Source organism: Poecilia formosa, unplaced genomic scaffold (assembly GCF_000485575.1).
Source record: "Poecilia formosa unplaced genomic scaffold, Poecilia_formosa-5.1.2 Scaffold889, whole genome shotgun sequence".
Taxonomy (NCBI): Eukaryota; Metazoa; Chordata; class Actinopteri; order Cyprinodontiformes; family Poeciliidae; genus Poecilia; species Poecilia formosa.
The window spans coordinates 26,619-43,366 of record NW_006800828.1 but is presented as its reverse complement, the minus strand read 5'-3'; the positions used below and the strand labels follow the sequence as shown (position 1 = coordinate 43,366).

The 16,748-nt window shown below is 40.9% G+C and overlaps 1 protein-coding gene across 3 annotated transcripts in view; it reads left to right on the top strand.

Moving 5' to 3' along the window:
* The window catches only part of cherp (calcium homeostasis endoplasmic reticulum protein), a 49,053-nt gene that overhangs the window by 15,893 nt on the left and 16,412 nt on the right, over positions 1 to 16,748 (top strand). For all 3 annotated transcript variants that reach the window (XM_007543723.2, XM_007543721.2, XM_016667068.1), the window contains exons 7-10: positions 1,990 to 2,079; positions 2,363 to 2,552; positions 3,888 to 4,057; positions 14,947 to 15,201. In XM_007543723.2, the coding sequence (XP_007543785.1) occupies positions 1,990 to 2,079; positions 2,363 to 2,552; positions 3,888 to 4,057; positions 14,947 to 15,201 (705 nt within the window). The remainder of the gene's footprint in view (positions 1 to 1,989; positions 2,080 to 2,362; positions 2,553 to 3,887; positions 4,058 to 14,946; positions 15,202 to 16,748) is intronic.

Sequence of the window (16,748 nt, the reverse complement as noted above, 5' to 3'; positions counted from 1 at the left end):
CCCAGACCATCACTGACTGTGGGTACTTGACACTGGACTTCTGGCATTTTGGCATTTCCTTCTCCCCAGTCTTCCTCCATACTCTGGTACCTTGATTTCCGAATGACATGCAAAATTTTCTTTATTCCGAAAAAAGTACTTTGGACCACTGAGCAACAGTCCAGTGCTGCTTCTCTGTAGCCCAGGTGAGGCGCTTCTGCTGCTGTTTCTAGTTCAAAAGTGGCTTGACTTGGGGAATGCGGCACCTGTAGTCCATTTCCTGCACATGCCTGTGCAAAGTGGCTATGGATGTTTCTTTCGCAGGTCCCCCAAGGTCTGGAATTGGCCCTTCTCCACAATCTTCCTCAAGGTCCGGTCACCTCTTCTCGTTGTGCAGCGTTTTCTGCCACACTTTTTCCTTCCCACCAACTTCCCACTGAGGTGCCTTGATACAGCACTCTGGGAACAGTCTATTCGTTCAGAAATTTCTTTCTGTGTCTTACCCTCTTGCTTGAGGGTGTCAATGATGGCCTTCTGGACAGCAGTCAGGTCAGCAGTCTGACCCATGATTGCGGTTTTGAGTAATGAACCAGGCTGGGAGTTTTTAAAGGCCTCAGGAATCTTTTGCAGGTGTTTAGAGTTACTTTGTTGATTCAGATGATGAGGTTAATTGCTCGTTCAGAGAACCTTTTCATGATATGCTAATTTTTTGAGACAGGGATTTTGGGTTTTCATGAGCTGTTTGCCAAAATCATCAGTATTAAAACAATAAAAGACCAGAAATATTTCAGTTGGTGTGCAATGAATCTAAAATATATGACAGTTTAATTTTTATCATTGCATTATGTAAAATAATAAACTTTATCACAATATGCTAATTTTTTGAGAAGGACCTGTATTAACTTGAAATTAGCAAAGACACAGTGGGACGGATCATCCGGGAATGATGGTCAGGGAGAGTCTGACTAAAACTAAGTGGATGTCAGACAAATTCTGGGGTTTATGTCTGCTTATTTGCAAGGCCAAAAACCGCAACACGTGACTCATTAAATCTGCAAGCAACTTTAGGAAAAAAAAAAACAAGCCCAAAGCTGCTTATAATAATCGTACTCAAAATAGTTCCTGTTTTATCAGCAACAAAATGTGCATCTCCCTCTTCCCTCCATTGTTTGTTTCCGTCGCTGCTGATACTGTTGCATAGAAACGACGGTTACTCCCCAAGACGTGTAGAGGAAATAAAATTAAATTACAAAAGAAAATAGTAACGCAAAGTGATTTCGATAAATAACTGTAGTCTGACTACTGGATTTGAAATAGCAACGCGTTAGATTGCTCATTACTGAAAAAAGTGGTCTGACGTCAGTAACGCGTTACTGACATCACTGGTAGATTACAAAAAATGTAAATATCTTGAAAACAGGTATTTTTGCACTGCAGGTCCTGCCCTGGCCCAGTCCTGTTATATTCTGGTCCTGGTTGTGTTTGCATTGGTCTGGTGGAACACTTTTTCATTCCTCATTGTCCTCTCCTGCTCTTTCTATATTGCATTAAAAAATCATCAGTTTCATCTCTGAGCTTCTTTTCCTCCTGACCAGAAAACTCTTCATCACAGAGTCTTACCAACTTCTGATCAAACAAATGGAGAAATGTTCCCTGATTTCAAAACTTTGGCTAGAGTGGTGCTTGTATTTCCAGTCTCCAGTGGAGCACAGAGCTCAGATTCAGCACCCAGATCAACATTAAAACCTTAAAACATTTGATTAAGTACAAGCTGGTGCTCATAATTTAAGGGCAACCATTTCATTGTTTATATGTAGTTACTGGGGCCACAGTTGTTGGTTTTTGTCACTGCAAAGAAAAAGTTTAATATATCAATCTGCTTGGTGTGTGATGGCACAATGTAGATTCTGTAATGCCAGGCTACACTCAGGCCCGGGCCCTGCTTTGCAAAAAGGCCCAAAGTTAATTAATGTATTTTCATCGACTTTTTGATTCCTTGTATCTCTGCAGTTGCTGCAGCTTTGGGAGAAGAACGGGTATTTTGATGATGAGACCATCCAGCAGCTGCAGAACCCAGCACTTGGCATTGGACAGTACCAGGTCTGTGTAAAAGTCATTCAGTCTCACAGTATCTATGGAGCTTTTCATCAGTGACTCATTTTAAAGAGCCAATCATCAGTCTTTCATTTTACTGGCCTGACTAACGATTCACTCTGTTTACTTTCACATTGGTTGAGCTGTGTTCGTTTATATTTTGATAATTTTGTTCAAATATTAAAATATGTTTGCTGTGCATAGTTGTGAATGATTCTGAGAAGTAAAACCTTGGTAGTTAGGTGTAGTCAGTCTGGAACTCTTTATGATTTTGCTCTTGATTTTTCAGGCTTCCCTTATAACAGAGTATGCTGCTGTGGTGCAGCCCATCCAGCTGGCCTTTCAGCAGCAGATTCAGGCTTTAAAGACCCAACATGAGAAGTTTGTTACTAGTTTGAAGCAGCAGCAGACTTGCCCTGCAGGAACAGCAGCCCCCCCTGCTGAAGCTGAAAAAGCCCCGCCTATTACAACCCAAGCCGGTAAGAGAATCAGTCCAACAAACGATCTGAGCGTTTGTTCAGTTTTAATGTCATAAAAAGGATTTTAGTCAGTCCAATATTTACTTTCAAATCCTTGGTAATTTTATGCATTTTTCAAGATTAATCTTTTCAGATCTAATGTGGCTCTGTTCCCCTACTTACTATTTCTGTTGCTATGGTCACATGGGCCTTCAAGATACTTTTTGGTTTTATTTAATTTACTTACTACACATGTTTATCAATGATAATAATGTTTGTAAAATTGAGCTCAGCTTTCTAAAAAGGTTATTCAAAGTATAACCCCACGCCAAACAAATTTTGAAAAATTCCTGCAAAGTGGGCAAGTTAAGTAACACTGAGGGGTCGAGTGTGAGGATGAGCGAAAAGGGTCACAGGGGCTGTGGTCAGGATGAAAGAAGAGCTGTTGCTTACTTCTAAACTTTGTAAAGACAAAGTTTAGAAGTCCTGAGCTGCACTCCCTGCTTCCCAAGCACTGCAGTCAGCTTGACAATCAATAGTCCTGCAGTATACTGTCGCCAGTAGTCAGATCAGAAAAGACCAATTCCACTCTGTGTCCATATTGGAAATAAATCGCACATTTGTAAAGCTGAGTAATGCTACTCAGCTTTACAAATCAGCGCTCGCCATGGCAACGCTCACTATTCCAACTTCTCACTCACTACCAGGCGGGGCATTTGTTCAGACAAATGCCCCGCATTGTAAATGTTCAATGTAAAACCGTTGAACTCAGGTTCAACGGTTTTACACCCAAACATGGGGCTGAGTGAGTAAAGCTGATCTGTTTTAAACCAGAAGGAGAATCCAACTGGCTAAGCACTGTTTGACCAAAGGAGGCCAGGACAAAAATAATTTTTGACAAAATAATGCTAAATTAATACATTTACATAAAAATGTCAAAATTCACACAAAAGCGTAAAAATAGAACCCTAAGTAACCTATTTAGACAGTTTATCAGAAAATAAGTTGATTTTGGGTGAGTTACTCTTTAATCACAGTTAATTAAATTTAACAAGTGAGGCAATTACTATTCCCCAGATTGCCAAGTGGGGTGGACCATTTCTCCCTTATTGGAAAAATCAGGTTAAAACAAAACTGCTTTTTGTATTTAATCAGGTTATCTTTGTCCCATACATAAAAATATTTAATAATCTGAAAGATTTGAGTGACAAAAAAGCAAAAACAAAAGTATATTAGTAGAATTTTGAATAAAGAATAAAAACTAAGTAGTGACACACTCCCAATGTTAACCCAAATGAAAGTATTCAGGTGGCCATACCAAGCCTGTCTCCTATAGCTCTAATTTCATCTTTTTAGGTGCAGGAGATGGGAAGCCTCCTGTGATTGGCCCTCCTCCAGGAGACTTTGATGGAGTTGCACCCAGATCACAGGACCCTAAAAACTCCAGTGGGCCATCTGATATGCCACCCAACAAGCCTACGTGGTTTGAGCCTCAGCATGTCGGACCCTGGAACCCCAACCAGCCGGTAAACGTCCACGTGTCTCTGTATTTGTGAAAAGTAACAACCTTCTTCATGGTTTCAGATGTTTTTAGATCATCTCCGCATATGTGCGACTTAGGAATGTGCAATATATCCAGTATATGGTAGAAATGATAGAGGCCTCGATAGAGATCTGCTAGTTGATGATGTAATCAGCTGGTATCAAAACAGAGCCATCTGAGCTGGCTCTGTTTTGATACAGAGCCAACCCTGAGCAGCTGCAGGGTTGAGCTCAGGGTTGCTCAGCTGCAAACCTGAGCTCAGCTGCAACCCTGCTCTTCCTCATCATGCTCTTCCTCATCGCATGATGTTCGGGTTTAACCTCCAGCAGTCTTGGTGCGACGCTCAAGAGGAGCACAGTAGATGTCACGGTCAGAGAGCGGGGAATCAAGGGGTAAAAGCGCAAACAAAGTCAGTCCAACCTTGCCGGGATGCGCACAGGGTAAAGTTCACTGGGTCCATTGGACCCCGTTTCTTAACCTTCCCAGTTCCCGGGGTCTTTGCGCAATGCTCAGGAGCTCGGCAAATGTTGCGGTCAGACAGTGAGGAAGCGCTGTGGGGAAGGATGGTGATCTTTACAAATCCACACAAAAAAAACTTTGTAAAATCACACAGTGCAACCCCGCTGGACAGTGCAGAGGTGGCAAAGGTGAGGTGGCATTTTGTTTTGCCTTCTTAAAAAGATGCATGTGCTTGAATACCATCTAACTATAAGTTCCAGTCACAACACTGGGAAAACACTAAAAGAAAAAGCTGGTTCAATGCAATTTGTTCAAAGTTAATTTGTTTCTATAAAGAGATTACAGGTGCTGGCCATAAAATTAGAATATTATGAAAAAGTTGATTTAAGTCAGTAATTCCATTGAAAGAAGTGACACTTGTTTATTATATTTGTTAATTACACACAGACTGATATTTTTCAAATGTTTATTTTGTTTAATATTGATGATTATTACTGACAAGTAATGAAAAACTCAAATTAAGTTTTTCATAAAATTGGAATATTAAGACCAATGCAAAAAAAGGATATTTCGAAATGTACAGCACTTAATTCTTAGTTGGGCTTGTGCCGTTACTGATGCATACTGATGCAAAGGCTATCTTAACACCTTTCTCATGTCGCGACTCTGAAGACCGAAGGCCGTTGTCAGCAGATTTATTGACAATTAAAAGGGTGAAACTGAAAACAAGACAAAAGACAAATATATCAGTATACGCCACGTAAATTACACTTTACACCAAGTTTCTGCCGAACATCTATAAGTGTATCTAGACAACCGATACGGTAACTTCCCAACTTGTGGTCAATTATACAATAACAAAAAAAAATAAATAAATAAAATAAAATAATAATAATAAAAATAAACTTATTTGCAGTCAAAATAGCACATTAGGAAGCTACATATAGCACAGAAACAATCCTACATAAATATTTTCACAATACGTACCGGCAATGCGACCATAAAGAAAAGATGTTTGCAGAATCACTTGACCAGCCCTCACGAAGTGTATACGGACTATGTCTTAGAGCAAAACCGCTGTTCAATATTGTTTATTTCAAAAACAACAAAAGATTGCTAGGGTTGCAATTCCTGAAAAGAACACATGAGGACAGGTTTTCCCCTTTTTTCTCATATACATTCTGAAAACATAGCATTTATAACTTCAAAACAGAACACTCCCCGTCTGGCGTGAATAAACGCCACAAACTGGGGTTTTAGCAAAAACAAAATATCTTATGAAGGAACCAAAACTACTGTCTCTTGAAGTAGTTTGTAAGAGATAGGTCTTGCAAACAACTTTGAACCGACTGCTTTGGCTAGCTTAACTTCTACTTTACGTACTCTATCATTTTTACTTGGAAATACCTGAGTTATGAGTCCAAGAGGCCATTTGTTTCCTGGTACTTGACTGCCTTTGAGTACGACAACACTTCCTAAACTCACATTCGGTTGGCTGGATTGCCACTTGCGACGTAACTGGAGGGTAGGAAGGAACTCTTTCTTCCACTTGTTTGACAGGTGCTGCACCTGACGCCACTGGTATCTGTAAATGTCTGACGCTGTGAAGTTACCAGCTGGAGCCTGAAGAGGGATGATCTTCTGGGTTAGAAGAGCAACTGGGGTCAAGATGAAAGGGTCAGTTGAGTCCGAAGAAACTGGGACAAGAGGTCTATCATAGGCCTGTTGTGATAAATGATAAATCAATTAATTGCACGATAAATTAAACCTATCGACCTCATTTTAATTATCGGCTTTATCGTCTCTTCCTGCCTTTTTTTCTTTCTGTTGATGACACTGAATGAAAAAAGGCTCAACTACGGTGCTCTCCACTGACCCTCCCTTCCTCATTTCCTTAGTGTAATGTCTAGCACACACTACACGATTTTTTGGCCGATTGTCGGCCCATTTTCAAAACCTGAGACCACACATTAGGCGACAGAAATCCTAGGCATAACGGTTCGATCAGGTTTGATTGTGCCGTGTGGTGTCCAGCCACCTGGGCACAAAATAATGGCTACAAGTCCAGTTAATTCATTTTAAAACCAGGCATTATTCAATGCTTTAATAGAATCTACCTGTGATGCATGTGGCTAGAGTCAGCATAAAGTCCTGACTGAATGAAAATCATTATAACCTATTTATGTCACGTTAACGAAGAACAGCTGAAAACTTACCGGGTTTATGAACTGCAGTAGCAATTTGGCTCCAACTCCTCTCCTTGTCATTTCTATATTCTTTGCACGAAATATTGAATTAACATTAATGTTGTTTCCACATATCATCTCCGATGTCCGCTGGACTTCGGGTTGCAGCGTGTCAGCTGTTTGGGATTCTCCTCCGTAATTTCCCCTCAGAAAGCACAGAGGAGCATCCTCGCTTTCTGATTGGCTACCTCTCACATTCAGCGTTAATGCCTCCAGTCGGGGAAACCTCCTGATTTAAATCGGAGCGGCCACGACGATCTACCGTAACACACTACACACTGCAGTATGATCAGTTACGAAATCACCAGCAAGAATCTGAGATCAGCCAACGTTCTAAGATTATCGTAAGGGGAAAATAGGGGCAAAAAAATTGTGTAGTGTGAGCTATTGCATTAGGTAGTCGGATGTGCCCAGCTTCTCTATTTAAGCTATATACTATATAGCCCTTCAGTAATTACAGAAGAGCAATATAGTATACAGACTTCATAATCTGCACTCTTTTGGTTGAATGCAGTATTTATTTCCACTTTCGCTTTATGTTGTTTAATTTTTATTCAAGTACGTTTTTTGTTAATGGAGACTGAGAATCCTTTTTGTTTTTGTTTATTAGTTCCAGTGTTATGTGTTATGTGTTCTTTTGAAAATAAAGTGTATCTACCTATCGCAGGAAATCGCATGCATTATTCGTCATTTCAATGAAATGAGTGTCAAAAGGTCTTGAAACAATATTATCGTTCATCGCAATAATATTTTTAGACAATCACTCGGCAAGATTTATCGTGACAGGCCTAGTCTAGCATTTATAATAGCTGCCACCTCTGCCATAAAGGTGATGAGAACTTCATTTGTGGTCTTGAGTCTGAAAAACAGAGTCCAATATTCTCTGGGCCAGGCCTATCATTCTTTCCCATGACCCACCAAAATGGGAAGAATGGGTCTGTAGAACTGCCTTGTCCAAGTTTGAGGGGATTTTCTGTTCCTTACATGCACTGACAAAATTGGTACCCCGATCAGAACAAATAGTTTTTACAGGTGGTTTTGGGTAAGTTCTTATGTTTTTGTACACACTTGATCTCTTCAGAATACACAGCCTGTTGTACTGCTCAAATCACAACGGTCTGATCTTGTTTAAACTCATCCACAGTGAGTCCTATCTCACAGTCATGCCAATCACAGCAGTGATTGTGTTTGGTGGAAATTTGAAGTTGTGGATGACATGCAGTAGTCTAGAAAGAGCACATGTGAGAGATTTCCTGGTGGAAAACTTATTGAATCTGTCAGAGCCAAGTTCCCTGGTTGAGATTGTAGTTTTGAGAGTCATTACTTGTGGTCTAACATCTGAGTCCATGTTGGGGTCAACAAGATCATAAGAGTTGTTTGGGAATCTTTAACTTTGGAGCAAAAAATTGGGACCAGTGAACCAATTACTAAGGGGTTGCTTGTATGCAGGAACAGAACGAGTGGCGTGATCCACGGGGTTCTGAGTGCTAGCCAGATGATGCCAATGACTTGGTTGAGAAGATCTGTGGATCCTGGTTACACGGTTACCGACATAAATGTAAAATCTCCTAGTTTCATTATAGATACAACCTAGGACTACTTGACTGTCTGTGTAGAATGTGGTGTAGTCTAGTTTAAAATCAAGTTAATCTGCGACGAGGTCTGCAAGCTCCACTGTCAGCACAGCAGCACTAAGCTCCAATCTTGGTATGGTCTGATCTGGGCGTGGTGCAAGCTTTGGCTTGCCCATAATAAATCCCACTTGACAGTTTTCTTCTGCATCCGTCACTTTTAGATAAGCTACTGCAGCTATGGCTTTTGTAGGCGCGTCCGGAAACACACACAACTCTCTTTTCGTAGCTGTTGAGGGAGAAATGTCTGTGTATGCTCTGGGAATAGTCAGGTCAGTTAGTTCTTTGAGTGATTCCTTCCAGTGTGTCCAGGACTCTTCCATCTCTGGAGGTAATGGAGCATCCCAGTCTCCATTTTCAACTGTAAGTTCACGCAGAATAGACTTTCCTTGTATAGTGACTGGTGCTACAAACCCTCATGGATCATAAAGGCTGTTAATGGTAGATAAAACACCTCTTCTTGTAAAGGGCTTTGTCTCATCTGGTACTTGAAAGGTGAAGCAGTCTCTACTAAGGTCCCAAAGGAGACCTAGACTGCGTTGCATGAGGACTGAATCGGCTTCAAAGTCTGTTTTTTTTTACATCTTTAACATGATCTTGGGTAGGAAATGCCTCTAATACTTCCTTTCTGTTGGCTGCTATTTTATGCAGTCTGAGATTTGATTTTGCAAGTGTGTCACGGGTCCTTTGGAGTAGGGACACAGCCATTTCAATGGTGGGAAGAGATTTGAGTCCGTCGTCGACGTAGAAGTAATTTCTGAATCACTGTCTGAATCGCTGCGTAGAACAGACTGATGCAAGCCATATATTGCCACTGCTGGTGATGGGCTATTTCCAAAGACATGGACTCTCATCCTATACTCCACAATATCTTTGGAAATGTCATTGTTGCGGAATCACAGAAAGCACAAGTGTCTCTCTTTTATACAGTCATATGAAAAAGTTTGGTCACCCCTATTAATCTTAATTATTTTATCTCTAAATATTTGGATGTTTGCAACAGCTACTTCAGTTTGATATATCTAAAAACTGATGGACACAGTAATATTTCAGTGTTGAAATGAGGTTTAATGGACTAACAGAAAATGTGCAGTACACATTAACACAAAATTTGACTGGTGCAAAAATGTGGGTATCCTTATCATTTTATTGATTGAGTACCCTTAACTACTTTTCACTGACTTACTTAAATACAAAATTGGTTTGGTAACCTCATTAAGCTTTGAACTTCATAGCCAGGTGTAGCCAATCATGAGAAAAGGTATATAAGGTGGCCTATTGCAAGATGTTCTCCTATTTGAATCTCCTCATACCACCTCTCAAATGATCTGAAAACAAAGATTGCTCAACACAGTTGTTTAGGGGAAAGATACAAAACATTGTCTGAGATTTAACCTGTCAGTTTCCACTGTGAGGAGCATAGTAAGGAAATGGAAGACCACAGGGACAGTTTTTGTTAAGCCCAGAAGTGGCAGGGAAAGAAAGTTATCAGAGAAGCAGAGAAGAAGAATGGTGAACTGTCAAGGACATCCCTCAGACCACTTCCAAAGACCTGCAGCATCATCTTGCTGCAGATGGTGTCACTGTCCATCGTTCAAAACAATTCAGCGTACTTTGCACAAGGAGAAGCTGTATGGAAGAGCAGGGCTTAAAGAGCTCCGGCCGGGGACCGGATTTCCAGCTTTTCAAGCAAAGCAAGCATTGGACCAAACGGTCCGCCTTAATTATATTGTAGATAATAGACAAAGATGTCTGCCAATCAGAATTCTAGCTCCCGTGTTCTTGACCAATGACTGTAAAAGAAAAGAAGCGCATGCATTCGGTTCGGCGGTTAAATCAAATGCGATATGAAAGAATATGGAGTTTGTCTCACCCGGTAAAGAAACACGTTTCCTTGAGAAAGGAATTAAAAACCAATTGGCGCTGGGCATGGCTAGAGGAAAGGGTTCAAGACGGGAAGCCGCTGAGCAGTTGGTGTCACAAACTCGCAATGCCTGGAGCTTGTTTTTGTGTTGTGTGCCATAAAAAGCTGCTGTATGCTACGAGCGGCAAGAAGGCTCTCCTGCGACATGATTTAGACGAAGCCCACAAAGCTGCTGTCCAAGCGCTACTCTACACCTGCACGTTACCTGGAGTTACATCGACGGCAAACACTCCGGCATCCTTCACTGATTGTGTCTGTGAGCAAAAATAAGTTTGTGTGCGTTCACAGCAGAACATGACTTGTCTTTCACAATTTCACAACCATTAGTTAACCTGTGCAAAAAGTTAGCTGAGGACAAAACTGCATTAGCTAAACTCTCAATGTCAAATCGACATGTTAGCTATTTAAGTACACATGGCCTGGCCCCTCAACTTAAAAAAGTTCTGTCGGAAAAACTGAAAGATGCAATGTTTTCTTTGAATATTGATGAGTCAACCAACTGCAACATAGACAGAATTCTGAATGTGCTTGTACGCTATTTTGATGAAGACCATAAAAAAGTTATTACTCAGCATTTAGTCAGCAAAAAAGTAAACATTACAACAGCAAATATTCTTTTGGACACACTAAGAGACATTCTCGCTTCAAACAATCTTAAATGGACGCAAGTCGTCAGCATTCTTATGGACAATTGTAATGTCATGAGAGGTACAAAAGGAGGACTTGAAACGCATGCTTGTAAAGAAAACCCCTTCTTGTTGGATATTTCTGGAGACACCGTGCACATGATGTCCAACACTGCAACGGCCCTTTTAATCAATTTGGCACAGAAATACAGGATTTCTGCTCAGACATTTACTATGACATTGATTGATCTCCAAAAACAAAAGGAGATTTTTGCTGAATTTCAGAGTTTGCTGCATTTGCCCCCAAAGAGTCTGGTACCACCAATAAGCAGCAGATTCTTACAGATGCTGGACATGTGCACCAGAGTGGATGAAACTGATGGATGTTTTGGTGCTCTGTTACTACCACATGCTGCCACCTAACAAACACCACAAATACAGGTAATATAAACTATGGTATTTGAACTATCACATAAAACTGATATTTGTAGTCAACAGCCACAGCTGCTTCTATAGCAGCTCAAACTTCATCCAGGGCACTTAGCCACCATGCTCATCAAAGTCAACCAAAACAACCTCTAGATCTGTTAAAACTGTGTTCTTGGCAAATAGACTCTTAGCCCCCTCTGCTGCTCCAGCCTGGCCCCATGGTCACATTAGAGCATCATCTGGACCAACTAGTATCCTTCACTCATCTTCAGAAACTGTTCTTGGACCACCCATTTTCTCTAGCCAACCAAAACTACTGGGTCAACAAGAACTGTCCTTTCTACACCCTCAGCCTCCAAAGTAGCAGCGATTAAAGATTTCTCTTTTCCAAATCCAACCAAAAGTGTCTCTGTTAAAAATTCAAAAAGAAATGGTTTGAATCTCTTACAGGACTATGTTTATGATTTAAAAAAACAAAACAAACATTAGTCCTTAAGTCAGCTTTGTGTAACTTATTCATTTAGTTGGTAATGTTGCATGTTCTAAATTACTTGCAAAAACATTGACTGAAAGGACTCTTATGAGCATTCTGGAACTAATTTAGTAGGATGGGTTGGTAAATGGACAGCCGCTGAGATGATCTGTATTGGGTGATAAATTTAATTGCTGATTTTTTTTTGCCCATCATTCATTGAAGAGAGGAGATTTTATATTTATGTAGCATGTTTCTGACAACGAGGTAAATCGAAGTGGTAGAGAAAGGCTAAAGTAAAGTCCTAAATAAGACATTGATTTCCCCAAAAGAAGACCGTGGTTCCTAAAATTATAGGGAAAGATGCCGTTGAAGAGTCAGGGAGTTGAAGGTAGAGATGATTGAACCATGTGAGGGTTGGAACTCTGAAGGTTCTGAGCTGCACAAAATTTTGTTAAGGTGCGGGATGCAAAGGTGGGGGATTTGAGAAATAACATTGATTGGATGTCAGAATGACCTGCTGAAAAACCAGAGTTAATGATGGCTGCTAGATGAAGTGACGAAGAAGGCCTGGCACGTGCGTGAAGAACGTGTTGCCCTTGCGTGTGAGGGATCACTGAAGGAGGGGAGGCAGATGAACTAGCTGGCTGAATGTCAGAGAGGTAAGAAAAGCGCAAGTAAGCTCGAAGCGCAGCTGAAAAGCTGAAGAGCCCGGCTTTGTTGGTGCTTTTGAAGGAAGTCTTGCGAGGTGATTGGCTGGAGTGGCTGCGTGCCGGTGCTTGTTGATCGAAGCGAGGGCGTGGTAATAGAAGCGGCCGACGAGTTGATTGGAGTCTTCCCAGCTTGAATTTATGCTTTTAAGCTTCCATAACTACTCCCAGGATCTGAACTGATGTTGATAGACTTGATTGGTTCCACTGTTCGATCTGTTGTGCACATGCTTAGTGTTAGAAGCGCCTAACATGTTGATACTAGTGAGTCATTTTGCGCCTTGCCATGAGAAAATATAAGTTTTCACGACTTTGGCTTGATGACCAGGTGACAGAGAAGCACTTTGTAAAGTATGCAGGAAAAAATATAAATCTGATCTGGAACGGCATGACTGTGATCAAACCGAGCGTAGCATCTACCGTTCATTAGCAGTGGATTCCTGCGCAGGGGAGCAGATCCCTATTTAATTTTTTGGTGCAACATTAAGCTCAGCTATGACCATAAGTATTGCCGTCACACCTCAGCAGAAAGCTGACGGGTGGCGTAGACAGGCAGCAGACCTTACTGACACCATTAACGTCACAGCTGAGCTTCTCTGGCGCCTGAACACCACTGCTACTAATGTAAGTTAAATAACATCACCAACTGCAACACAAACAGATGGCAGAGGGAACATGAGTCAAAATTGAAATTCTAATGCTGTTTTAGGAAAAGTAGTAAAATTTTACCTGTACACGATTCGTCAGCTGATGCCATACGTTATTGCTTACAAGTGGAAATTTCACAAATGTACTGGACGAGAAAAGCCTATTCTTTTACTTGCCATCCGTAGCCTCGCTGCCGCGGTAGAACAATCCCGTTAACAAAATGAAACCTGGAGATGTAGATGTTAGTTTGGTGCTATATGTAACAGCATAGGAAAATAACACTGAAAAACCACAAAAGAACAACTCAAAACCACTTTTTTCTCGCTCTCTGTGTCAGCTACATTACTCGTTGCCATGGCAACTGACAACAGCACCACCCTACTTATCTGGACTCCACACCAACAAACACGCAAATGTTTCCCACTCAAAAAACAACATTCAGTTCGTTTATGTTTTCAGACCTGGTGTTTATTTTGCGGTTATTAATAAGTGATTGTCTGAACCCAGCAGTGGTTGATTAGCTAATTTAAACATCTGCTCTACTGGTGATCTGTCATAGGTTGGTTTGTGGGTCGCCTTTCTTACTTAACTGAACCGAAACACCAAATTCCGCTGCACATCAACATATTCCTTTTTTTTTTTAAAAACTTGTGTTGACGATTAGTAGCAAACCAATATTATTGCTTTATTGAGAATAAAACATCAGCTTGTGAAATTTGTATGTCATGTTTATATTCCTAAAAAATATATATCCTCAGTCTTCTGGAAATGGTTTTGGAATATTATTTACATGCGAGATCTTGGTCAAGATAAAGTCACAGTTACAGCTTTATCTCCCAGTAAGTGGGATAAAGTTTTGTCTTACCTGGGCCATCATGTCACATGGGTCAGTGCTGTGAATTCACTGGGAGTGCACCAATTGCAGTTTTCTGGCCGATCGCCGATTACCAATCTTTAAAAACCCCAACCTGCCCATTCCGATTTTGCTCTGTTCCTTTTTTTTTTTTTTGTCTGAAATGTCCCTAAAAATTGCTTTTGACAACTGTGGGGAGACTGTTGTTAACTGCAACCAGGTAGACATGACCTGTTGGGGGAGTCTTATCAGTCAAACCTCTCAGCAGAGCAGAAGAGAGCAGTGGCTGATTTTCAGACCTCTGCTGAGGTAGATGAGATAGGGGGATAAGATTGGCTTCACATGTAAGTATTGGTCAATCACCGATTTTCCAAAATGGAAGAAATCGGTGCTGATAAATCAACTGGCCGATAAATCGGTGCACCCCGAGAATTCACTGCTCCCCTAAAAGACAATGCTGCGAGATTTTGTGTGGGTAGTAAAAATATAGTAGAGGGAGTAAATATAGATGATAAAAGGTTCAAGAATTCAAGTCTAGAATTCTTGTATAAACTTTGTTGTGATATTAATATTATGCCATATTGCACATCCCTTGTGCATGTTAGGGGTTGCATGACTGCATATTTTTTTTTAAAGTCAAAGTCAACATGATGAAAGTTGAGTCAACTTTGACTTCTTGCTTTGAGGTCATATAAACGCAAGAAAGGAGTCTTCACAGTCATTCACAGGCTTTTCTAGGCCATATATATGGTCTAGAAATCTGACAACACAAAGCTTCAACCAAAGCCTATTATGCAGATTAAAATAATCATATTGTAAATAAGCATCAGCATAGAAGTAATGCAAGTCATCAGAAAACTGCCTGTTTCCCCAGCCTCCCTTTGACATGAACCAGCCCCCACCTCCCTGTCCTCCATGGAACAGTCATGAGGGAATGTGGAACGAGCAGAGAGACCCAGGAAACTGGAGTGGAGGTCCTCCGAGAGATGGAGGCCCCTGGAGCGGGCCAGGAGGTTCTGAGCCGGGTCCCCCGTCTTGGAATTCATTTGATCAGCAGCTCCCCTGGGGGAACCAGACTGATCAGCCTCCATGGGGCCAAAGAGAGCCCTCATTTCCACCTCGAATGCAGGTATGTATTGGCTTTATTTTGGTTCCATTTCCTTTAAGTCACAGTGTAAACATTGTTGAATGTATGCTATTTAGTCAGTGAGTTCTGGGGCCTCATGTATAAAGCATGCATACGCACAAAAAATGTGCGCCACCAAATTTTATGCACAAGACAACGTGTATAAAAATGAACGTGGGCGTGAAAGTTTGCGTAACTGTACGCAAACCTTTTATTTGACATGAAAATGTGCAGCAGCCACGCAAACTTTTTTTGTGGACAATAACAAACTACAAAGCGCCAAAATTGACCTAACTACACTGATACGNTAATGCTGTTTTAGGAAAAGTAGTAAAATTTTACCTGTACACGATTCGTCAGCTGATGCCATACGTTATTGCTTACAAGTGGAAATTTCACAAATGTACTGGACGAGAAAAGCCTATTCTTTTACTTGCCATCCGTAGCCTCGCTGCCGCGGTAGAACAATCCCGTTAACAAAATGAAACCTGGAGATGTAGATGTTAGTTTGGTGCTATATGTAACAGCATAGGAAAATAACACTGAAAAACCACAAAAGAACAACTCAAAACCACTTTTTTCTCGCTCTCTGTGTCAGCTACATTACTCGTTGCCATGGCAACTGACAACAGCACCACCCTACTTATCTGGACTCCACACCAACAAACACGCAAATGTTTCCCACTCAAAAAACAACATTCAGTTCGTTTATGTTTTCAGACCTGGTGTTTATTTTGCGGTTATTAATAAGTGATTGTCTGAACCCAGCAGTGGTTGATTAGCTAATTTAAACATCTGCTCTACTGGTGATCTGTCATAGGTTGGTTTGTGGGTCGCCTTTCTTACTTAACTGAACCGAAACACCAAATTCCGCTGCACATCAACATATTCCTTTTTTTTTTTAAAAACTTGTGTTGACGATTAGTAGCAAACCAATATTATTGCTTTATTGAGAATAAAACATCAGCTTGTGAAATTTGTATGTCATGTTTATATTCCTAAAAAATATATATCCTCAGTCTTCTGGAAATGGTTTTGGAATATTATTTACATGCGAGATCTTGGTCAAGATAAAGTCACAGTTACAGCTTTATCTCCCAGTAAGTGGGATAAAGTTTTGTCTTACCTGGGCCATCATGTCACATGGGTCAGTGCTGTGAATTCACTGGGAGTGCACCAATTGCAGTTTTCTGGCCGATCGCCGATTACCAATCTTTAAAAACCCCAACCTGCCCATTCCGATTTTGCTCTGTTCCTTTTTTTTTTTTTTGTCTGAAATGTCCCTAAAAATTGCTTTTGACAACTGTGGGGAGACTGTTGTTAACTGCAACCAGGTAGACATGACCTGTTGGGGGAGTCTTATCAGTCAAACCTCTCAGCAGAGCAGAAGAGAGCAGTGGCTGATTTTCAGACCTCTGCTGAGGTAGATGAGATAGGGGGATAAGATTGGCTTCACATGTAAGTATTGGTCAATCACCGATTTTCCAAAATGGAAGAAATCGGGGCTGATAAGTCAACTGGCCGATAAATCGGTGTACCCCGAGAATTCA